Here is a 23,947-nt window from a genome sequence, read left to right as displayed (position 1 = left end):
TCAGACGGGAAGACAAGAGACCTCTCTCTCTCTCTTATGTCATTTACATTGTATCTCTCTCCTCTGAGGTCAGAGAAGTTGCTCAGGTTGCAGGTTGCTCAGGTTCATGTTTGTCACTATGATAAACACCAAAGGTAATCTTACTACTGTTGTCCTGTCCTCAGTTGATTAGTTACGGAGTTCTAGATACCTGGTTTCCTCCCATGCCATGGCAGTTCTAGTTACCTGGTTTCCTCCCATGCCATGGCAGTTCTAATTACCTGGTTTCCTCCCATGCCATGGCAGTTCTAGTTAACTGGTTTCCTCCCATGCCATGGCAGTTCTAGTTACCTGGTTTCCTCCCATGCCATGGCAGTTCTAGTTACCTGGTTTCCTCCCATGCCATGGCAGTTCTAGTTACCTGGTTTCCTCCCATGCCATGGCAGTTCTAATTACCTGGTTTCCTCCCATGCCATGGCAGTTCTAGTTACCAGGTTTCCTCCCATGCCATGGCAGTTCTAGATACCTGGTTTCCTCCCATGCCATGGCAGTTCTAGATACCTGGTTTCCTCCCATGCCATGGCAGTTCTAGATACCTGGTTTCCTCCCATGCCATGGCAGTTCTAGTTACCTGGTTTCCTCCCATGCCATGGCAGTTCTAGTTACCTGGTTTCCTCTCATGCCATGACAGTTCTAGATACCTGGTTTCCTCCCATGCCATGGCAGTTCTAATTACCTGGTTTCCTCTCATGCCATTGCAGTTCTAATTACCTGGTTTCCTCCCATGCCATGGCAGTTCTAGATACCTGGTTTCCTCCCATGCCATGGCAGTTCTAGATACCTGGTTTCCTCCCATGCCATGGCAGTTCTAGTTACCTGGTTTCCTCCCATGCCATGGCAGTTCTAGTTACCTGGTTTCCTCTCATGCCATGACAGTTCTAGATACCTGGTTTCCTCCCATGCCATGGCAGTTCTAATTACCTGGTTTCCTCTCATGCCATTGCAGTTCTAATTACCTGGTTTCCTCCCATGCTATGGCAGTTCTAGTTACCTGGTTTCCTCCCATGCCATGGCAGTTCTAGTTACCTGGTTTCCTCCCATGCCATGGCAGTTCTAGTTACCTGGTTTCCTCTCATGCTATTGCAGTTCTAATTACCTGGTTTCCTAGTTACCTGGTTTCCTCTCATGCCATTGCAGTTCTAATTACCTGGTTTCCTCCCATGCTATGGCAGTTCTAGTTACCTGGTTTCCTCCCATGCCATGGCAGTTCTAATTACCTGGTTTCCTCCCATGCTATGGCAGTTCTAGATACCTGGTTTCCTCCCATGCCATGGCAGTTCTAATTACCTGGTTTCCTCCCATGCCATGGCAGTTCTAATTACCTGGTTTCCTCCCATGCCATGCCATGCCAGTTCTAATTACCTGGTTTCCTCCCATGCCATGGCAGTTGAAGATGCCAACTTTCTCGTTCTCCTTCCGGGCCATGTTGTCCAGACACTGGTTAGTCTCCACGTTACGGATCTGACAGAACACACAACCAACAATTATCACTGATTGAAGGTGTGTGTGTTTAGTGTGTGTTGTATGTTTAGCGTGGGTGCACCTCTCCCAGTGAGTAGTAGTGTCGTGGTATCTGGGAGTCAGGATAGACGTTCTCCAGGTACCAGCTGAAAGGTTTACACTGCAGCTTCTGTCTCAGAGACGAGCGAGACGTGATGTCACCATAGTCCACCTTCGTCACACCTGAAACACAGTGTTTTCCATTAGTGTCAGCAGTCGGCTAATCAGCCGGTTACAGACTCATTTTCAGCCAGCTACATTTTCCACTTCATATTAACTAGGTTATTTAAAACTTTCCTTCTTCTAGCGATCTATTTCTAGGACAGTCAGTCACAAAGCGAGTGATGACAGGGAAATGCAGCAGAGAGGAAAAGGCAAAGCGAGAGGTTTCACACTCGCCAAAATCTGTCCAAAGCTTTTCCATGGTCTTATTTTGGACCTAAGCTTGTCGCCTGCCTTCCTGCCTTTGGGACAACGACTCACATTGGTAGTGAGGAGACATGAGCATCTCGTCATTATATAGGCTACAGATTTCTGGTTGCAGTCGCATTTCTTTACACCTGTGGGAGAGAGCATGATTCTTGTGAATTTGCATGTCCCATGTACTGTAAGTGGTAACGATGAGTGGAAATCCATGACTTGGCCTAATTATTGTTTACTGACACAAAATCATTGATTTTCTTTTGTGTTTCACATAGCCAGCCACAGGGAGCGGCCTAGGCTATTTACTGTGTGTTGATTGACAACTGAACAGCAAGTGTTGACTAGTTTATAAAAGGTGTCGAACTGACTGAATAAATTCAATCTCCTACATCCTTTTGCCATTCAACATGGTTATATGTCCATGGTGTCGCATCGTGACAAGTCAACCAAAGGATTTCCTAGGTTTTCTTTCCTAGGATGTCGAGGCTTGTCAGACAGTGACGATGAAGACTTTCACCTCGTCAGTCTGTAGCCTACCGAATGGCGTCGGAGAGACGTTCATTTGGCTCCCTAATTTGTATAGGCTACTGGTAGGCCTAGGCTTTTTGGCAATTATCTGCAGATAAATGATGAAAACATTCGATGAAGATGATGAATCACCACTGAAGGAACAATAGACAGTGGAGAGCCTCATTCTGGTACAAATATGATAATTAGGGCCCTCAAGGAATCTAGGCATTAAAACGGAATTCAACAATATTCAAAGATGTATTGACCTTTTTAGGGAATCAACTAAATGTATTGAAAATTAATTAACTTCCCCCAAATTATCATAAGACAGGAACAGAATGCATCAGTGATTCGTATTTCCTGCAACTTTCTAAGTCAAGAGGCAATGAGAATGCCCCTGTCTGTTTCTGCAGTGCACGAGTCTACCACTTTGTGTAGCCGTTAGCGATGAAGCTAATGTCTTCTGGTAGATGGAAAGACTCCCAAAAAACTTCTCAATTACATGTTAACTACAAAGTAGCCTATGCTGACCTGGCAGAATGATATATGATTATTTTCATCAACCCAGTGGGTATTGTTTTATCTACCATCATATGTGGCTACAAAACCCCTGCTCAACAACAGCCTCTTTCTAGGTGTGCACTTGAATTAGAGGGTAAATACACCCCAAAAAAACAAGTATCAGATTTATCCCAGACCTCAAAAGTGGTCTCCTGATGTGGTTTAAGCATTGTTATGGATTTAGAACATCCAATGTGATTTTGAGAGTGAAAACGGGGAAAATGGAAACCTGGAAAAACAAAACCTTAAATATATTTTTCAAGATAATGTGGGTTTCTGTTTTAATAAAATACATAATTTGAAGAACAAATATAATTGTGGCAATTCATATGTTGTAGTAAAAGTGTAAATAACACTTTAAATCAAGAGAACACTGGTTAAATGCTAAAAAAGGTTTAATGTTCTCCTACTTAGAAAATAGTCCTGATCATATAGGCTTAGACCTAGACAACTAACAATACCAACACAAGGAACAATACACTGAATTCATCCTTTTGTTGTCATTTAAATTGCAAAGTCATGTCTTTCTGCATAATACCGCAACACATTTTTTCCAATCTGGGACATAAAGTCGATAAAGTACTCAATATTTTGGCTGTGTATTTCAGATGGAATCAAGTTGTTACAATGTACCAGAGAGCACCACAATAGAGCTGCTTCGGCCTGGCTGGCTACTCTTCTATTTGACTGGCTACTCTATGTAGTGGTGGAAAACACCCAACACACCTCACCATGGTCACAATCACCAACTACCCAAAGGACTGGAAGAATCTTACAAACATGTTTCTCATAGTGTGTTTGATATCTACTTCTCTGGATTAGAGATTGTTATTAAAGTAAGGGGAAGCAGTGAACACTAAACTTCCTGTTAGTGGAAGAGAGGTGAACCTTTGTCCTTGTTCTTGTCTGTCCTCTACCTGATCTGTGCAGGGGTGTGTGTGTCTGTGGTGAGATGGCAAGGTTAATAGAGGCTGTGTAGCGTGAAATTATTCTGCCCCCCCCCCCCCCCGTCGCCTCGCTCTTTCAGGTCACCACGGCAACATCACATTGCTAATGGGGGCTGTGCTTTGGCAAAGAAGGTGGGGTTATATCCTGCCTGGTTGGCCCTGTCCGGGGGTATAGTTGGACGGGGCCACAGTGTCTCCCGACCCCTCCTATCTCAGCCTCCAGTAATTATGCTGCAATAGTTTATCGGGGGAATCTGGAGAAATGTTCCTGTCTTATCCGGCGTCCTGTGTGAATTTAAGTATGCTCCCTCTAATTCTCTCTCTCCCCCTTTCTCTCTCTCTCTCTTCTCTCAGAGGACCTGAGCCCTAGGACCATGCCTCAGGATTACCTGGTCTGATGACTCCTTGCTGTCCCCAGTCCACCTGGTCATGCTGTTGCTCCAGTTTCAACTGTTCTGCCTGCGGCTATGGAACCCTGACCTGTTCACTGGACGTGCTACCTTGTCCTGGACCTGCTGTTTTCGACTCTCTCTCTCTACCGCACCTGCTGTCTCTAACTCTGAATGATCAGCTATGAAAAGCCAACTGACATTTACTCCTGAGGTGCTGACCTGTTGCACCCTCTACAACCACTGTGATTATTATTATTTGACCCTGCTGGTCATCTATGAATGTTTGAACATCTTGAAGAACAATCTGGCCTTAATGGCCATGTTCTGTTATAATCTCCACCAGGCACAGCCAGAAGAGGACTGGCCACCCCCCATAGCCTGGTTCCTCTCTAGGTTTCTTCCTAGGTTCCTGCCTGTCTAGGGAGTTTTTCCTAGCCACCGTGCTTCATCATGTGCTTCTACATCTACATTGCTGTTTGGGGTTTTAGGCTGGGTTTCTGTATAGCACTTTGTGACAACTGCTGATGTAAAAAGGGCTTTATAAATACATTTGATTGATTGATTGATTGGAGAATACATATCTGGCTTCTGTTTTGAAACAGCCCCAGACACACAGCAACCCTCGCCCCTCACTCAGACTCACCAGGGGAGATGATGTAGAAGAAGTTTTTGAACTGGTCCATCCAGACCTCGGCCAGGCGTCTGTTGTTCTTATTGATGATCTGACCCGTTCCCCCTGGAAACGTGTAGGGCGTAGCCTTCCGGAACACGTGGCCCACGTGAGAACACGTCACGATCTCCAACGTCCCCCCGCACTGCCAGATCTACAACACACCAGAAACACTCATGCTACAACTACATAGCCCTGTGTGTGTGTGTGTGTGTGTGTGTGTGTGCCTGTGTGTGTGTGTGTTTGCGTGTGTGTCAGGAATGCAAACTGTTGAGGGCCCAAATAGGTGCCTCTTTCCCCCCCCACTGAAACATAAAAAAATCCCTGCTAGGTGGAAATGCAGGTTTGAACGAATTAAACAACACAGAATATGATCTACAAGATCAGTCTCTGTGTGTCAAATAAAAAGTGGTTCACGTGAACCTGACTCACAGCTAAAACATGTAAGGAAAACAATCCAATGTTATTTGTTGTCTAGACTTTACTGCAAATGACCCTCCAGTGTTGAGAAAAAACAATACACTAATATTGCAGTTAGCCATGACAGCCTTTATAATAGAACGCTTGTTACCATGACAGCCTTTATAATAGAATGCTTGTTACCATGACAGCCTTTATAATAGAACACTTGTTACCATGACAGCCTTTATAATAGAACGCTTGTTACCATGACAGCCTTTATAATAGAATGCTTGTTACCATGACAGCCTTTATAATAGAACGCTTGTGACCATGACAGCCTTTATAATAGAATGCTTGTTACCATGACAGCCTTTATAATAGAATGCTTGTTACCATGACAGCCTTTATAATAGAATGCTTGTGACCATGACAGCCTTTATAATAGAATGCTTGTTACCATGACAGCCTTTATAATATAATGCTTGTTACCATGACAGCCTTTATAATAGAATGCTTGTTACCATGACAGCCTTTATAATAGAACGCTTGTGACCATGACAGCATTTATAATAGAATGCTTGTTACCATGACAGCCTTTATAATAGAATGCTTGTTACCATGACAGCCTTTATAATAGAATGCTTGTTACCATGACAGCCTTTATAATAGAATGCTTGTTACCATGACAGCCTTTATAATAGAATGCTTGTTACTATGACAGCTTTTATAATAGAATGCTTGTGACCACACACATCTAAATATTGCACTTTGGGAAAAACATCTTAAAGTAGAAATATAATGAAATAAACAGGCATTCTATTTTTCTCTGTTGTAGTGGTCACTATAGTAGATATCGATCAAGGGCACAAGGCTACATGTGTGCAAAAATAACGTTCACTGAGTAAAACATTTAATAATCCCCCCCCTTCACCCACACAAAGGTGTTACTGTCAAGTTCAACACAACAAAAGCAATATCTTTGGGCTACACTGCATGTTATTACATTGTACACGTTCTGCCTGTGGTCATCTGTTCTACAATGTGCCAGCAGAGCATGATACCCTTTGTTGGCATAACTGATCTCTTTCAGGCAGAGAGTACACCTGGCGTACCCCTTTTATCCACTGTATTGAAGGGAAAGTGTGTGGCGTTTCTTCCACCTCTATTGGCCTCCAGCATAAGTCAGGCCCAGCTCCAGCTACACTTCATCCCTGAATCCAGTTGTTTAACAAGCAACGCCTCATTTTCACCATATTCTCTCATTCTGAAAATTCTCTCATACTGTAGAGGGAAAACATTAGTTCACAGATAATAGTTAGTTCAGTAGCTAGTTAAGATTTCACACAGATTGCCAGGGTCCAGTAAGCAACTAACGCGTTAGAACCTGAGGAACGGCAAGGAGTACCAATTAATACCAGAGCCAATTGGTTAGGTTACTAACGTTACCAATTAATACCAGAGCCAATTGGTTAGGTTACTAACGTTAGCTCATCTGATGCTGTAACGTTAGCTAGCTAACGTAAACTCACCCCATTCCGTACAAATGTGGGTATCCGCGACATTCAAACGAGGCTACAAAGAAAACTAATGGGACTGTAGCGACTGTGTTGACTTCAAAATCGGGGGTGTGAACTAGGTTTCTATTCAAGCGTTGATCGACATGGTAATGGCTCTATAGTATTGGAGATATATTGAAAAAACCGACCCTCCGTTACATCGTGGCGTGTCATGTCGTAACGTACAGCACGCATAAAGCAACTATTTCTGTCTTACAATCTCTCTCCACCAGGTGTAGCACTTCTCTCATCGTTTAAAAACAAGAAATGGACAGTGACGGGGGTAAGGGGGATACCTAGTCATTTTTTGCGTCATCATTGCATGCATCATCATTCTCAAAGCCGCTGTTAACCTTTTCTCAATATAGGGGGTGCTGTTTCAACGTTACCATTTATCGTTCCCAAATTAAACTGCCTCGTACTCAATTCTTGCTCGTACAATATGCATATTATTATTACTATTGGATAGAAAACACTCTCTAGTTTCTAAAACCGTTTGAATTATTTCTCTGAGTGAAACAGAACTCGTTTGGCAGCGAAATTCCTGACAGGTACTGCAAAATCTGAAAATGTAGACTCTGTTCTAGGATCAGTTTAAAACTCTGTATGTATCCTATGGGTCGACATGAACTGCACGCGCCTTCCCCTGGATGTCAGTAACCAATGAGAATTGGAATGGAGTTTCTAGGCAGATCTGAGACCTTATAAAAGCCCATGGCATGGGGGGTGCACTCTTTTCAACCTTCGTCATGACGCAAAGAAGGACCTCAGGATGGCATTCTCAAAAGCTCAAGTTATAGGCCTTAGATATATCCGGCTCTGATTTTATTCGATATAGGTGTTAGAAACATCATAACGAAGTTATTTTAAACCGAGTTATATCAGTTTATGTGAGTATATTGCGATTTTCGGAATTTCCTTTGTATTGCGTTTTGAAGATTTGGGCATGTCTGCGCCACATAGCTAATGTTTGCTGCTATTTCCAAAGTTGAAGAGGACGTTTTACAACCGAGCAACGATTCTTTTGGACAAAGGACAACTTGCCCAAGATTCTGATGGAAGCTCTTCCAAAAGTAAGAGCTATTTATGATGTTAATCCGTATTTCTGTGGAAAAATGTAAAATGATTTGTCCGCCATTAATTTCGGCACTGGTCTGGCTGTAACGCACACTGTATGTCTAGTAACGTTAATTTTAAAAATCTAACACAGCGGTTGCATTAATAACTAATGCATCTTTCATTTGCTGTCCAACCTGTATTTTTTAGTCAAGTTTACGATTAGTTATCGATTAGATTAGGTGCTTCTCCAAGATGGCGCCGGCCAGAATGCCTGAAATGTTGCTACTGATCACATTGTATAACCACGATTTGTGCTGCTAAATATGCACATTTTCGAACAAAACCTATATGCATTGTGTAATATGATGTTACAGGACTGTCATCTGATGAAGTTTATCAAGGTTAGTCAAAAATTTGATATCTTTTGCTGGATTGTTACGATCGCTAACCTTTGCTGCTGGTAAATTGCTTGTGTTTCTGGTTATTGTGGTAAGCTAATATAATGCTATATTGTGTTTTCGCTGTAAAACACTTAAAAAATCTGAAATATTGGCTGGATTCACAAGATGTTGGTCTTTCATTTGCTGTACGCTGTGTATTTTTCAGAAATGTTTTATGATGCGTATTTCGGTATTTGACGTTGCTCTCTGTAATTATTCTGGCTGCATCGACGCTATTTCAGATTGCAGCTGCAATGTAGAACTGTGATTTATACCTGAAATATGCACATCTTTCGAACAAAACATATGCTATACAATAAATATGTTATCAGACTGTCATCTGATGAAGTTTTTTCTTAGTGACTATTTATATCTTTATTTGGTCGAATTTGTGAACGCTACCTATGCAGTAAGAAAATGGTGGAGAGAAAAAAGTTGAGTCTTTTGCTATCGTGGTTAGCTAATAGAAATACATATTGTGTCTTCCCTGTAAAACATTTTAAAAATCAGAAATGATGGCTGGATTCACAAGATCTGTATCTTTCATCTGGTGTCTTGGACTTGTGATTTCATGATATTTAGATGCTAGTATTTACTTGTGGCGCTATGCTAGGCTATGCTAGTCAGCTTTTTTACTGATGGGGGTGCTCCCGGATCCGGGATGAGTACCAAGTAAAAGTTAACTTCTAAGATCACTTTAGCACCGCCCTAAAAACCCGATTCAAATTCGACACAAACGTTCAAATAGGTATGTAATGACACATTATATAAACTCTTTATAGTGTTTTATTTACATTCTAGATGCGATAAGGTGATAAGTTGGACAGATCGAGTGAAAAAAGCAATTTTCCCACACGACATCTGTCCTTCTCACTAACACGCATTCGTTTCGCTTCCCCACCCGCCATTTAAAAAAAAGACCCGACGGGGCTCATTGCCTGCTTGAATTATGCAGAAACGGGCAGTGTTTAGGTCATGTAATTGATTTTTTTGGAAAGGGGAGAAATTGTGCTTTACAATGGTATTGGCATTACAGTTGATCTGGAAGTATTACGTTTTTTAAAATAAGGGCAATTGTACGGACCAAGGCGATGTACGAGTTTACGTTAGCTGTCTGACTTTATTAGCCAGCTAATTTTCACACAATAAACTCAATAATTTGATCAGCTAAGTTGGCTAATGTTTCTCAACATTTCTCTGGCTAGCTAACGGAGAACTCCATCCAACTACTATAGCAAGATACTTAACAACGCGAACAATACTTGTTCCACCACACTTTCTCCCTCACCTCAAACTTTCCAAATGCCAGTTGTTTTTCGGTTACAGCTCATGAGGTATGCTTCATCACCCGGCTTCTCACTTATCTTTTCGTTATCGTTCAGGGGACGCGCTGCTGTAACTGGCAAACTGCCTCTGCACCCTACTGCTGTCTTTCAGAGCGCCCTGATTCTGTAACCAGCAAATTGGTTGTCTCTTCTCTCTTCAGTCGCGTGCTGCATTCTGTTGTTATTTGAATGATTGGCTGAGCCTTGGACACAGACAGAATTGCTCCAAACGCGAATCACTCGTTCGCTTACAGCCAGTAGTGATCCAAAGCTCCCCCTCCGAAACTTTTCTCATCTGATCTACACGATTCACGTAGGTTGCCTATTTTGGATTCAAAACGGCGAATTTCACCAAAAGGTGACTAGTTTGCATCCCTGGTGTGTGTGTGTATGTGTGTGTGTGCTTGCATGACCTGTGTATGTGTGCGTGTGTGTGTGCCCTGTGTATGTGTGTACTCACCCTAAAGGAGATCTCCAGGTTCTCTCCTCCCCAAATGTCCATACCTGCGTCATACGTCCCTATCTCCTGGAAATAATCTCTGTCTATAGAAAACAACCCACCGGCCATGGTAGGAGTCCTGGAGAGAGAGAGGAGGGGAGGGAGAGAGAGGGGAGGGGAGTGGAGAGAGAGGGGAGGGGAGGGAGAGAGGGAGAGAGAGGGGAGGGGAGTGGAGAGAGAGAGATAGCGAGGGGGAGAGAGAGGGGGAGAGAGTGAGAGAGAGAGGGAGGGGAGAGGGGGAGAGAAGAAAACAGTCACTCAAAACTACATTCTGGTTTCATGTTTGCGACAGAGATCACAAGTTTGTCAGTAAAGATGGTATCTTCAGAGGCACAAAAACATCAAGTCGACCTCCAGAGATCGTTGTTTTTTCCTGTTTTTCCATCTCAATTCAATTCAATGTAAGGGCTTTATTGGCAGGGGAAACATATGTTAACATTGCCAAAGCAAGTCATCTCTCTCTCCCTGTCAGTCTCTCAGAAGGAGGGATATACAGTGGCAAGAACAAGTATGGGAACCCTTTGGAATTACCTGGATTTCTGCATAAATTGATCATAAAATTTGATATGACCTTCATCTCAGATCAAATCACTACAAGTCACTACAATGGACACAAACAGTGTGCTTAAACTAATAACACATAAATGATTGTATTTTTCTTGTCTATATTGAATACATAATAAACATTCACAGTGTAGGTTGGGAAAAGTATGTGAACCCCTAGGCTAATGACTTCTCCAAAAGCTAACCTGGAGTCCAATCAATGAGATGAGATTAGAGATGTTGGTTAGAGTTGCCCTGCCCTATACAAAACACTCACAAAATTTGAGTTTGCTATTCACAAGAAGCATTGGCTGATGTGAACCATGCCTTGAACAAAAGAGATCTCAGAAGACCTAAGATTAAGAATTGTTGACTGCATAAATCTGGAAAGGGTTATAAAAGTATCTCTAAAAGCCTTAAGACAAATTGTCTATAAATGAAGAAAGTTCAACACTGTTGCTACTCTCCCTACGACGTCCTGCAAAGATGACTGCAAGAGCACAGCGCAGAATGCTTAATGAGGTTAAGAAGAACCCTAGAGTGTCAGCTAATGACTTACAGAAATCTCTGGAACATGCTAACATCTGTTGATGAGTCTACGATACATAAAACACTAAACAAGAATGGTGTTCATAGGAGAACACCATGAAAGATGCCACTGCTGTCCAAAATAAACATTTATGCATGTCTGAAGTTCGCAAAAGAGCACCTGGATGTTCCACAGCGCTACTGGCAAAATATTCTGTGGACAGATGAAACTACAGTTGAGTTGTTTGGAAGGAACACACAACACTGTGTGTGGAGAAATACAGGCACAGCACACCAACATCAAAACCTCACCCCAACTGTAAAGTATGGTGGAGGGAGCATCATGGTTTGGGGCTGCTTTGCTGCCTCAGGGCCTGGACAGCTTGCTATCATCGACGGGAAAATGAATTCCCAAGTTTATCAAGACTTTTTGCAGGAGAATGAAAGGATATTTGTCACCAATTGAAGCTCAACAGAAGTTGGGTGATGCAACAGGACAACGTAACAAAACACAGAAATAAATCAACAACAGAATGGCTTCAACAGAAGAAAATACGCCTTCTGGAGTGGCCCAGTCAGAGTCCTGACCTCAACCCGATTTAGATGCTGTGGCATGACCTCAATAGAGTGGTTCACACCAGACATCACAAGAATATTGCTGAACTGAAACAGTTTTGTAAAGGGGAATGGTCCAAAATTCCTCCTGACCGTTGTGCAGGTCTGATCCGCAACTACAGAACATGTTTCGTTGAAGTTATTGCTTCCAAAGGAGGGTCAGAAATCCAGGTAATTCCAAAGGGTTCACATACTTTCTTGCCACCATATGTCATTGAGCTAAAGACTTGTTTTCAAGACGTTGATCAGGAAGACAACAGGGAACATGGTGCCAGTGCCACATAGAACTACAAATAGAACAGCACACGTCCCCCTGGGGAAACATATTGTGGGAACACGATCTGAGCTGTGGAGCTGTGCACTGTGTGGGGAGTCACACACGTTCTGTCGTTGGCCAGCTGGGAACAGAAAAGTAGCAAAACACCTCGGCAGCGCGGGCAGGGAAACAGAAAAACACCTTGGCGGATATTAGCTGGCTAAAGATAAACTCAATAACATGTTGTTTTACTGAAACTACTTTACCCAGGTCACCTCACGAATAGACTAGTCTCTTTCCCTGTGTTGTGATGGAAGCAGGGACTCTGACTGGAAACGGGACCTCTGAATGTGCCTCTGATAGTCCCAGTTGGACTGGTGGGGAACATGAACAGGAAGAGGTGATGAGGGACAAGCGAAAACAAACCCTGGGTTTTATTCCTGAATGTTCCCAGAGTTTCCCCATCCTCAACTACACAGGAACACAGCAACACAGCTATACCACACTGAGCTCATGTTATATAACTAAGTCCCAGCTATGCCACTATTACTAGTCTGTTACATTTATAATCAGTAGAGTGTTAGGAGCAGGGATGATATCCTCACTGACTGGAGCTAAAGAGAGTCTAGGTCCCAGTCTCTATGCCAACACTGTAGATGGGTAGTGTGTCCTACCTACCGGACGGGCAGAGTGCGGTCTCCCTTGCGGCGGTCCATCTCTCTCTGGGGTACAGGGTACCAGCGGAAGTTCAGCTTCCAGTTGAAGCCTCCGTAGGTCATGTCAGAACCAGCCATGTACTCAAACGTGTCATCACTGATCACGTCGATGATGGGACACACCACCGTTTTCCTGCAACACATATTTACACACCGCCACATCAGAAGACCTTTAGATCCACAATGACAAAGTGTTGAGTAGATGCTTGAACTTGTGAGTCGTAATCATTTCAATCACTTCTAATATCCAGAACATCTGCAGACCTCTACTGTGTTGACAACAGCAGTTACTAGTGTCTGGTGTTGTGCCTGCCACTACTATCATGCTGCACACACACACACACACACACACACACACACACACACACACACACACACACACACACACACACACACACACACACACACACACACACACACACACACACACACACACACACACACACACACACACACACACACACACACACTGACAGTCACTAGACAAACATCAATCAACAGTAGGTAGCTAGTTCCTTAAATGAAGTATCCTTTAATATAGACACATGGAAAACTCAAAACATGATTTTTTATATGAATTAAGACATGCTAAATGTCTCTCTGTGACTTCTAGGATGATTTAACCCACTTAACCCCAACATTTATCCAAGTTGAAATGTTTTATTGATTCCAGTCATGAGAAACATACAATGGTACAGTTTACATAGACCATGGGCTGAGCAACCCTTCCTCCATCCTCCCTCCATAAGAAGACGGAAGGGGTAGAAAGATAGATGCTGGAAAGTACGCTGGGAGAAAAATGTGTTCAGAAAATAACTAAATAATAGTAATTAAGAGGTAATTAGATAAGTAGACAAGTAGTGAATAGATGATGAAGTGGCTCTAGACTTGGACCATAATACAGGGTTAGGTACCAGCGCCAGCAAGGAGGCAAAGGCTATAGTTTCTGTAAACACAACTCTTTGGGGTGACGCCTAAAAGAGCAATCAACGGGTTGAGTTCGATAGGCCGATTCAGCACTTCTGAGAACGTCTGGAAAACTGATGTCCAGAATCCCTCTAGTTTGGGACACAGCCAACACGTGAATGAGAGAGAAAACTGACGTCCAGAATCCCTCTAGTTTGGGGCACAGCCAACACATGAATGAGAGAGAAAACTGACGTCCAGAATCCCTCTAGTTTGGGGCACAGCCAACACGTGAATGAGAGAGAAAACTGACGTCCAGAATCCCTCTAGTTTGGGGCACAGCCAACACGTGAATGAGAGAGAAAACTGACGTCCAGAATCCCTCTAGTTTGGGGCACAACCAACACTTGAATGAGAGAGAAAACTGACGTCCAGAATCCCTCTAGTTTGGGGCACAACCAACACTTGAATGAGAGAGAAAACTGACGTCCAGAATCCCTCTAGTTTGGGGCACAGCCAACACATGAATGAGAGAGAAAACTGACGTCCAGAATCCCTCTAGTTTGGGACACAGCCAACACCTGAATGAGAGAGAAAACTGACGTCCAGAATCCCTCTAGTTTGGGACACAGCCAACACCTGAATGAGAGAGAAAACTGACGTCCAGAATCCCTCTAGTTTGGGACACAGCCAACACCTGAATGAGAGAGAAAACTGACGTCCAGAATCCCTCTAGTTTGGGACACAGCCAACACGTGAATGAGAGATGTATGACAGCTTCTGCACTTATCAACCCCAACATTTATCCAAGTTTTCACCATCATTGTAAAGCCATAGTTGCTTTGTTGCTTTGACAAAGTCATTTGTGAAGATTATTATTTATTTAATGTGAATAATGATTCATTTAAGGTAATGTCACGCCCTGACCTTAGTTATCTATGTTTTCTGTATTATTTAGGTCAGGTCAGGGTGTGACGAGGGTGGGTATGTGTGTTTTTGTCCTGTCTAGGGTTTTTGTTTATCTATGGGGATTTTGTATGTCTAGGTATTGTAGGTCTGTGGTGGCCTGAATTGGTTCCCTATCGTTGTCTCTGATTGGGGATCCTATTTAGGTTGCCATTTAACATTTTGGGTTTGTGGGTAGTTGTCTATGTGTAGTTGCATGTCAGCACTAGTTGTTTATAGCTTCACGTTCGTTTTGTTAGTTTGTTTAAGTGTTCTTCATTTATTAAAAGAAGAATGTATTCCAATCATGCTGCGCCTTGGTCTCCTCGTTATGACGAACGTGACAGAACTACCCACCACCAAAGGACCAAGCAGCGGGGTAAGGAGGACTGGACATGGGAGGACATCCTGGACGGCAAGGGATCCTACACGTGGGAGGAGATCCTGGCCGGAAAGGATCGCCTGCCATGGGAGCAGGTCGAGGCAGTTAGGAAAAGGGCCAAGGATTACACGGGAACACAGCTGGCAAGGAAGCCCGAGAGGCAGCCCCAAAAACTTTTTTTGGGGGGGGCACACGGGGAGTGTGGCAGAGTCAGGTTGGAGACCTGAGCCAACTCCCCGTGCTTACCGTGGCGAGCATGTGACTGGTCCGGCCCCGTGCTATGGGGTGATGCGCACGGTGTCTCGGCCGAGCATTCACAGGCCGGTGTGCTCGGTGCCAGCGTCCCGCATTTGCCGGGTGGAGACGGCCTCCAGCCCGGGGTCTCCGGCGACGGTCCCCAGCCCGGGGTCTCCGGCGATGGTCCCCAGCCCGGGGTCTCCGGCGACGATCCACGGTTCAGCTCAACAAAGGCGGAGGGACTAGGGTAAAGATGGGGGGCGGCGTCCAGAACCAGAGCCGCCACCGAGGGTAGATGCCCACCCGGACCCTCCCCTATAAGTTCAGGTTTGCGGTCGGGAGTCCGCACCTTTGGGGGGAGGGGGGTACTGTCACGCCCTGACCTTAGTTATCTATGTTTTCTGTATTATTTTGGTCAGGTCAGGGTGTGACGGGGGTGGGTATGTGTGTTTTGTCTTGTCTAGGGTTTTTGTTTATCTATGGGAATTTTATATGTCTAGGTAATGTAGGTCTATGGTGGCCTGAATTGGTTCCCTATCAGAGGCAGCTGTTTATCGTTGTCTCTGATTGGGGATCCTATTTAGGTTGCCATTTTCCATTTTGGGTTTGTGAGTAGTTGTCTATGTGTAGTTGCATGTCAGCACTAGTTGTTTATAGCTTCACGTTCATTTTGTTGTTTTGTTAGTTTGTTTAAGTGTTCTTCGTTTATTAAAAGAAGAATGTATTCCAATCACGCTGCGCCTTGGTCTCCTCGTTATGACGAACGTGACAGGTAAAACATTTGTTTTTAAATGGTCCTTCATTGTAAGGTCAACCCAGTTAAGTGAACTGAACTCTCGTTTTAACATGGTGAAACTATTCCTTTAAAAAACACAATTCTAAAGAAACATTGAACATCTAATAGTAAAATCCTGGTGTGAAAGCAGGTGAGCTGATTCTACTCCTTTTGGCCGTTTCCTGGTGTTCTGTGGTGGAAACTGAGCAGGTGCAGCGTAGCCCTGTTACCCAGAGGTACACAGACTAGACATGTTTAACAATGTCAATGTTTTAGTGAAGCTTGCATTCAATTGCCCCTCTCATTGCACACAACATGCTTCCATTCCCCCGTCACAAGGGAATTCATGGCTAATTTAAGATGATGTCGTCAACCCTGTTACGGTCAACCCTGTTACGGTCAACCCTGTTACGGTCAACCCTGTTACGGTCAATCCTGTTACGGTCAACCCTGTTACGGTCAACCCTGGTACGGTCAACCCTGTCACGGTCAACCATGTCACGGTCAACCATGTCACGGTCAACCCTGTTACGGTCAACCCTGTTACGGTCAACCCTGTTACGGTCAACCCTGTTACGGTCAATCCTGTTATGGTCAACCTTGTTACGGTCAACCCTGTTACGGTCAAACATGTTACGGTCAACCCTGTTACGGTCAACCCTGTTACGGTCAACCTTGTTACGGTCAACCCTGTTACGGTCAACCCTGTTACGGTCAACCCTGTTACGGTCAACCCTGTTACTTTATTTGGCACTTACAACAGTATTATTTTATTTAACCTCTTGAGATGGAAAACATGTTTTTTATTCATTTGAACATGTGCTCTTTATGACAGAAGAATGTTAAATTAGGTGAACTAAAACCTTGTTTTTCTCCACCAAGTTACACTAGTACTGAAAATGCATCTAACTGGTGGAACGACCCGAGTCCTGCTGTCAGCTCAGCACATTTACAGCTGTAGCACGGAATACAATCTGACCTCTATCTCTCTCCCTCTCCCTCTGCTGTGTGTGTGTGTGTGTGTGTGTACCAGCCTGAGGACATAAGTAAACAGAGGCTTTGTAATTAAGCATCAAATAAAACACAAGGACAAGCCCCCTGCAGGCTCAACAAACTGTTACTCATTTATTTATTACACCCAGCGTGTGTGTGGGTGTGGTGTGTGTCTACGTGAGTGTGTGGGTGGAGTGTGTGGTATATGTGTGCTGTGTGGTGTGTAACATACCTGTCTAGTTTGATGCGGGCCAGTAGAGGTTCCAGCCAGCCAATGGTGCACTCACAGTGAGCGTCTAGAAACGTGATCACCTACATGACAACAAACACTTTACTATTACAGAGAGACTACTGACAGCAGCTGCATCTGAGCAGCATTTCACAATGTATACACACACACAGGATTGGACCACACACACACACACCTGTCCGGTGGAGAGTGAGGCTCCTTTCAGTCGAGCTCTGATCAGTCCAGATCTCTGTTCCATCCTCACCACTCTGACTGGAACCTCCATCCTCCTGACATACTGCTCTAACGGCCGCTTCAGGAAGTCTACAACATACACACACATGCATCAGACACACACATCAGAGACACACACACACACACACACACACACAAATGCAAGCCCAAAAACATATACTTAGTGTACTACCAGACCCATAGATGGAATAAATCCATCATCTCTGTGTGTGTGTGTGTGTGTGTCTCTGATGTGTGTGTCTGATGCATGTGTGTGTGTGTGTGTGTGTGTGTGGTGTGTGTACACGTCTGTATACCTGATGGTGAGTATGGTGAGTGAAAAAGAGAGTGTGATCTCTGGTGTGGTCTGACTGGTAAGTGATATCTCCATCCCAGACAGCATGCTCTCATAGCTAAAGGATACCACCTACCCACTATCCCATCCCTCTCTCCCTCTCTTCCCCCTCATCCCTTTCATCCCTCTATCCCAGGGGGTCAATAGGGGAACAGAGGGGGGTTGGAGGGAGGCTGGGGGTAATCCCTGCTCCCGGGGTATTAGGGACCTAATAATCTGCCCCAAACAGGGATTAACAGCACTGGGCTGAGCGACAAGACACAGCACTCACACACACACACCACACACACAGACACACACACAGACGCAAACATGCAGTCACACAGAGACACACACATATTGTGCACACAGCCTTACACAGCACCTAGGAACAAGCCCAGATAAAGACAGACAGTGAGTGCATCTCAGCGTGTACCTCTCTCACTAGCATCGTCCACCAGTACTACCTCCTCCAATAGAGACTTGGGGGAGCGGTCGATGACAGAGCGGACGGTCCGCAGCAGAGTGGACCAGGCCTCATTGTGGAACACGATCACTACACTGGTACGAGGCAGATCGTCTGGATACAGCTTATTCTTACAGCTACGGAGGAGACAGAGAGAAAGGAGAGAAACTAGAAGTTAGAGACTACATATACAAGACCACACACACACACACACACACACACACACACACACACACACACACACACACACACACACACAGTGAACACACACAGAGATCAAATACAGAACACACACACAGAGAACACGCACACACACACAGAGAACACGCACACACACACACAGAGAACACGCACGCACAGAGAACACACACACACACACACACACACACACACACACACACACACACACACATAGAGAACACACACACAGAACACTTACAGAACACACACAGAGAACACACAGAAGGGTCTTTCATGATGAACTGCAGTAATGTGTCCTGTGGTTTTGGAACAAGCAGCACATCATTTCATCATTAATATACAGTACATGGTGCATATCGTCCCCAATAACTTCAGCACACAGCTGGAGCCACACGACAGATGGGGTGACATGGCCTTTGACATGAGTGGGTTTGAAAGATCAGGAAAATGAGCATCAAAGAGCATCATGCTCCCTCCCCCCCTCAATGCTTCCTGCTCCCTCCCTCACTCTTTCTCCCTCCCTCACTCTTGCTCCCTACCTCCCTCACTCTTGCTCCCTCTCTCCCTCAACCCTTCCTGCTCCCTCCCTACTGCTCCCTCCTCCCTCACTCTTGCTCCCTCCCTCCCTCAACCCTTCCTTCTCCCTCCCTCCCTCCTGCTCACTCCCTCCCTCCATATATTTGCAGAATGTTCCCTCTCTCCCCACCCCTCCCTCAGAGTGATGGAATGTAGCAGGGGAGGAGAGGTGAGAGAAGAGGTGAGAATTCCTGCCCTCCTCCAGCTGCTCTGTCTCTGGAACCTATTACCTCACACACACGCAATCGTGGTGTGTCTGTGTGTGTGTGTGTGTGTGTGTGTGTGTGTGTGTGTGTGTGTGTGTGTCTGTGTGTGTCTGTGTGTGTGTTTCTGCTCTTAGGGAGGGGGTAAAACAGTTCTGTCAGATTACTCACTTGTCCACACACACACCAACACACACCAACACAAACACACACTTACCTAACCCTGTGAGCTACTAGCATGACTTTCCAGACATGATCTATGCTCTGAGACAGACAGAAAACATGACGTCTATAACTCATCATCATCAAGAGTTGTGTGTGTGTGTGTGTGTGTGTGTGTGTGTGTGTGTGTGTGTGTGTGTGAGACGTATACATGGAGAAAGAGAGAGTAGACAAGTTGTGAAAGGAACAACTGGGTGATAGTGTAATCAGCTGCAGGCTGAGGGTGAGGCAGTACATTGTGGGTGGGTGAGGCAGTACATTGTGGGTGGGTGAGGCAGTACATTGTGGGTGGGTGAGGCAGTACAATGTGGGTGGGTGAGGCAGTACATTGTCGGGGAGGTCAGTACATTGTGGGTGAGTCAGTACATTGTGGGGGAGGTCAGTACATTGTGGGGGAGGTCAGTACATTGTGGGTGGGTGAGGCAGTACATTGTGGGGGAGGTCAGTACATTGTGGGGGAGGTCAGTACATTGTGGGGGAGGTCAGTACATTGTGGGGGAGGTCAGTACATTGTGGGTGAGGCAGTACATTGTGGGGGAGGTCAGTACATTGTGGGTGAGGCAGTACATTGTGGGTGGGTGAGGCAGTACATTGTGGGGGAGGTCAGTACATTGTGGGGGAGGTCAGTACATTGTGGGGGAGGTCAGTACATTGTGGGGGAGGTCAGTACATTGTGGGGGAGGTCAGTACATTGTGGGGGAGGTCAGTACATTGTGGGGGAGGTCAGTACATTGTGGGGGAGGTCAGTACATTGTGGGTGGGTGAGGCAGTACATTGTGGGGGAGGTCAGTACATTGTGGGTGAGGCAGTACATTGTGGGGGAGGTCAGTACATTGTGGGGGAGGTCAGTACATTGTGGGGGAGGTCAGTACATTGTGGGGGAGGTCAGTACATTGTGGGGGAGGTCAGTACATTGTGGGGGAGGTCAGTACATTGTGGGGGAGGTCAGTACATTGTGTGGGAGGTCAGTACATTGTAGGTGAGGCAGTACATTGTGGGGGAGGTCAGTACATTGTGGGTGAGGCAGTACATTGTGGGGGAGGTCAGTACATTGTGGGTGAGGCAGTACATTGTGGGGGAGGTCAGTACATTGTGGGGGAGGTCAGTACATTGTGGGGGAGGTCAGTACATTGTGGGGGAGGTCAGTACATTGTGGGGGAGGTCAGTACATTGTGGGGGAGGTCAGTACATTGTGGGGGAGGTCAGTACATTGTGGGGGAGGTCAGTACATTGTGGGTGGGTGAGGCAGTACATTGTGGGGGAGGTCAGTACATTGTGGGGGAGGTCAGTACATTGTGGGTGAGGCAGTACATTGTGGGTGGGTGAGGCAGTACATTGTGGGGGAGGTCAGTACATTGTGGGGGAGGTCAGTACATTGTGGGGGAGGTCAGTACATTGTGGGGGAGATCAGTACATTGTGGGGGAGGTCAGTACATTGTGGGGGAGGTCAGTACATTGTGGGGGAGGTCAGTACATTGTGGGGGAGGTCAGTACATTGTGGGGGAGGTCAGTACATTGTGGGGGAGGTCAGTACATTGTGGGGGAGGTCAGTACATTGTGGGGGAGGTCAGTACATTGTGGGGGAGGTCAGTACATTGTGGGGGAGGTCAGTACATTGTGGGTGGGTGAGGCAGTACATTGTGGGGGAGGTCAGTACATTGTGGGGGAGGTCAGTACATTGTGGGTGAGGCAGTACATTGTGGGTGAGGCAGTACATTGTGGGTGGGTGAGGCAGTACATTGTGGGGGAGGTCAGTACATTGTGGGGGAGGTCAGTACATTGTGGGGGAGGTCAGTACATTGTGGGGGAGGTCAGTACATTGTGGGGGAGGTCAGTACATTGTGGGGGAGGTCAGTACGGGCTGCACACTGGTTCTGATTAAACACGGGGAACTCTGGAGCACACACACACACACACACACACACACACACACACACACACACACACACACACACACACACACACACACACACACACACACACACACACACACACACTATACAGCAGTGTCCTATTGACCTGATTTAATGTGTTGTCTCTGATTTCTCACCACTCCCACCCCACCCAAACCAGCCCCAGACCAGCTCCACCCCACCCAAACCAGCTCCACCCCACCCAAACCAGCCCCACCCAAACCAGCCCCACCAAGCCCAGCTCCAGGCCAGCCCTGCCCAGCTCCAGCCCCACCCAAACCAGCTCCACCCCACCCAAACCAGCTCCACCCCACCCAAACCAGCCCCACCCAGCCCAGCCCCACCCAAACCATCCCCAGCCCCACCCAGCCCAGCTCCAGGCCAGCACCACCCAGCCCCACTATGACCAGCTCCCGACCAGCTCCAAACCCCACCCAGCAAAGCTCCAGCCCAGCTCCACTCCCACCCAGCTCCAGCCCCACCCAGTTTCACCCCTATCCAGCACAGTTCCACCCCTACCCAGTCCAGCTCCACCCCCAACCAGCCCAGCTCCACCCCCACCCAGCCCCACCCCTATCCAGCCCAGGTCCACCCCCACCCAGCAAAGCTCCAGCCCAGCTCCACCCCCACCCAGCCCAACTCCAGCCCAACTCCAGCCCAGTCACTGCTGCTATTGACTGAGTCTTATCTGTTAATTGGAAAAGCAGGTGGAGGGAGACGAGCCTGGGACAAAACACTCTCAGTAATCAACTAAAGCTCAGAAAGAGAAACACATTTCACACATCAATGTGCACTGTCTGACTCCAGGCAAGGCTGTGTGTGTGTGTGTGTTAGGCTTGGGCGGTATCCAGATGTTCGTCATCCCAACCTTCTCTCATCCCGGGATTTACGGTATAACCGGCACAGCACACAAGGGGGCGCTAAAAACGCAAGAAAAGCCCATTGGGCCTCTAATACCAGAATGCTAACAAAATTCGCACAAACGAATAGCTATATCACATAGATGCTGTTAGCTAAACGCTAATGAGCGAAAACGAACATAAACTAATCGCAAATGCAAATCCTGCTCATAAAGTTACACAAGCATAGCTAGAGGAGCAGAGGAGCCGAGGGGCAGAGGGGCTGAGGAGCAGAGGAGCAGAGGGGCTGAGGAGCAGAGGAGCTGAGGAGCAGAGGGGCAGAGGAGCAGAGGAGCAGAGGGGCTGAGGAGCAGAGGGGCAGAGGAGCAGAGGGGCTGAGGGGCTGAGGAGCAGAGGGGCTGAGGAGCAGAGGGGCAGAGGAGCAGAGGAGCAGAGGGGCTGAGGAGCTGAGGGGCTGAGGAGCAGAGGGGCTGAGGAGCAGAGGGGCAGAGGAGCAGAGGAGCAGAGGGGCAGAGGAGCAGAGGAGCAGAGGGGCAGAGGAGCTGAGGAGCAGAGGAGCAGAGGAGCAGAGGAGCAGAGGGGCTGAGGAGCTGAGGAGCTGAGGGGCTGAGGGGCTGAGGAGCTGAGGGGCTGAGGAGTAGAGGGGCTGAGGAGCAGAGGGGCTGAGGGGCTGAGGAGCTGAGGAGCAAAGGGGCAGAGGAGCAGAGGGGCTGAGGAGCTGAGGGGCTGAGGAGCAGAGGGGCTGAGGAGCAGAGGGGCTGAGGGGCTGAGGAGCTGAGGGGCTGAGGAGCAGAGGGGCTGAGGAGCAGAGGGGCAGAGGAGCAGAGGAGCAGAGGGGCAGAGGAGCAGAGGAGCAGAGGGGCAGAGGAGCTGAGGAGCAGAGGAGCAGAGGAGCAGAGGAGCAGAGGGGCTGAGGAGCTGAGGAGCTGAGGGGCTGAGGGGCTGAGGAGCTGAGGGGCTGAGGAGTAGAGGGGCTGAGGAGCAGAGGGGCTGAGGGGCTGAGGAGCTGAGGAGCAAAGGGGCAGAGGAGCAGAGGGGCTGAGGAGCTGAGGGGCTGAGGAGCAGAGGGGCTGAGGAGCAGAGGGGCTGAGGGGCTGAGGAGCTGAGGAGCAGAGGGGCAGAGGGGCTGAGGAGCAGAGGGGCTGAGGAGCAGAGGGGCTGAGGAGCAGAGGGGCTGAGGGGCAGAGGGGCTGAGGGGCAGAGGAGCTGAGGAGCAGAGGGGCAGAGGGGCTGAGGAGCAGAGGGGCTGAGGAGCAGAGGAGCTGAGGAGCTGAGGGGCAGAGGAGCTGAGGGGCAGAGGAGCAGAGGGGCTGAGGCGCTGAGGGGCAGAGGAGCAGAGGAGCAGAGGAGCAGAGGAGCAGAGGAGCAGAGGGGCAGAGGAGCTGAGAGGCAGAGGAGCTGAGGAGCTGAGGGGCAGAGGAGCTGAGGGGCAGAGGAGCAGAGGGGCTGAGGCGCAGAGGAGCAGAGGAGCAGAGGGGCTGAGGAGCAGA

The 23,947-nt window shown here is 47.0% G+C and overlaps 1 protein-coding gene across 25 annotated transcripts in view; it reads right to left on the bottom strand.

The window, feature by feature from the left end:
• The window catches only part of galnt1 (UDP-N-acetyl-alpha-D-galactosamine:polypeptide N-acetylgalactosaminyltransferase 1), a 111,872-nt gene that overhangs the window by 4,896 nt on the left and 83,029 nt on the right, over nucleotides 1–23,947 (bottom strand). For all 25 annotated transcript variants that reach the window (XR_011674349.1, XR_011674352.1, XR_011674356.1 and 22 more), the window contains 8 exons: nucleotides 18,453–18,619; nucleotides 17,645–17,772; nucleotides 17,452–17,531; nucleotides 12,944–13,114; nucleotides 10,285–10,402; nucleotides 5,016–5,196; nucleotides 1,583–1,722; nucleotides 1,402–1,500 (listed from right to left, as the gene is read on the bottom strand). Coding sequence is in view for 2 of the 25 variants with exons in the window: in XM_071394935.1 (XP_071251036.1) it covers nucleotides 1,402–1,500; nucleotides 1,583–1,722; nucleotides 5,016–5,196; nucleotides 10,285–10,402; nucleotides 12,944–13,114; nucleotides 17,452–17,531; nucleotides 17,645–17,772; nucleotides 18,453–18,619 (1,084 nt within the window). In the remaining 23 variants the exon portion in view is untranslated. The remainder of the gene's footprint in view (nucleotides 1–1,401; nucleotides 1,501–1,582; nucleotides 1,723–5,015; nucleotides 5,197–10,284; nucleotides 10,403–12,943; nucleotides 13,115–17,451; nucleotides 17,532–17,644; nucleotides 17,773–18,452; nucleotides 18,620–23,947) is intronic.

This window comes from Salvelinus alpinus, chromosome 4 (genome assembly GCF_045679555.1).
Source record: "Salvelinus alpinus chromosome 4, SLU_Salpinus.1, whole genome shotgun sequence".
Lineage (NCBI taxonomy): Eukaryota > Metazoa > Chordata > Actinopteri > Salmoniformes > Salmonidae > Salvelinus > Salvelinus alpinus.
The sequence above is the reverse complement of the archived record's forward strand: the minus strand, read 5'-3'. Positions and strand labels throughout refer to the sequence as shown.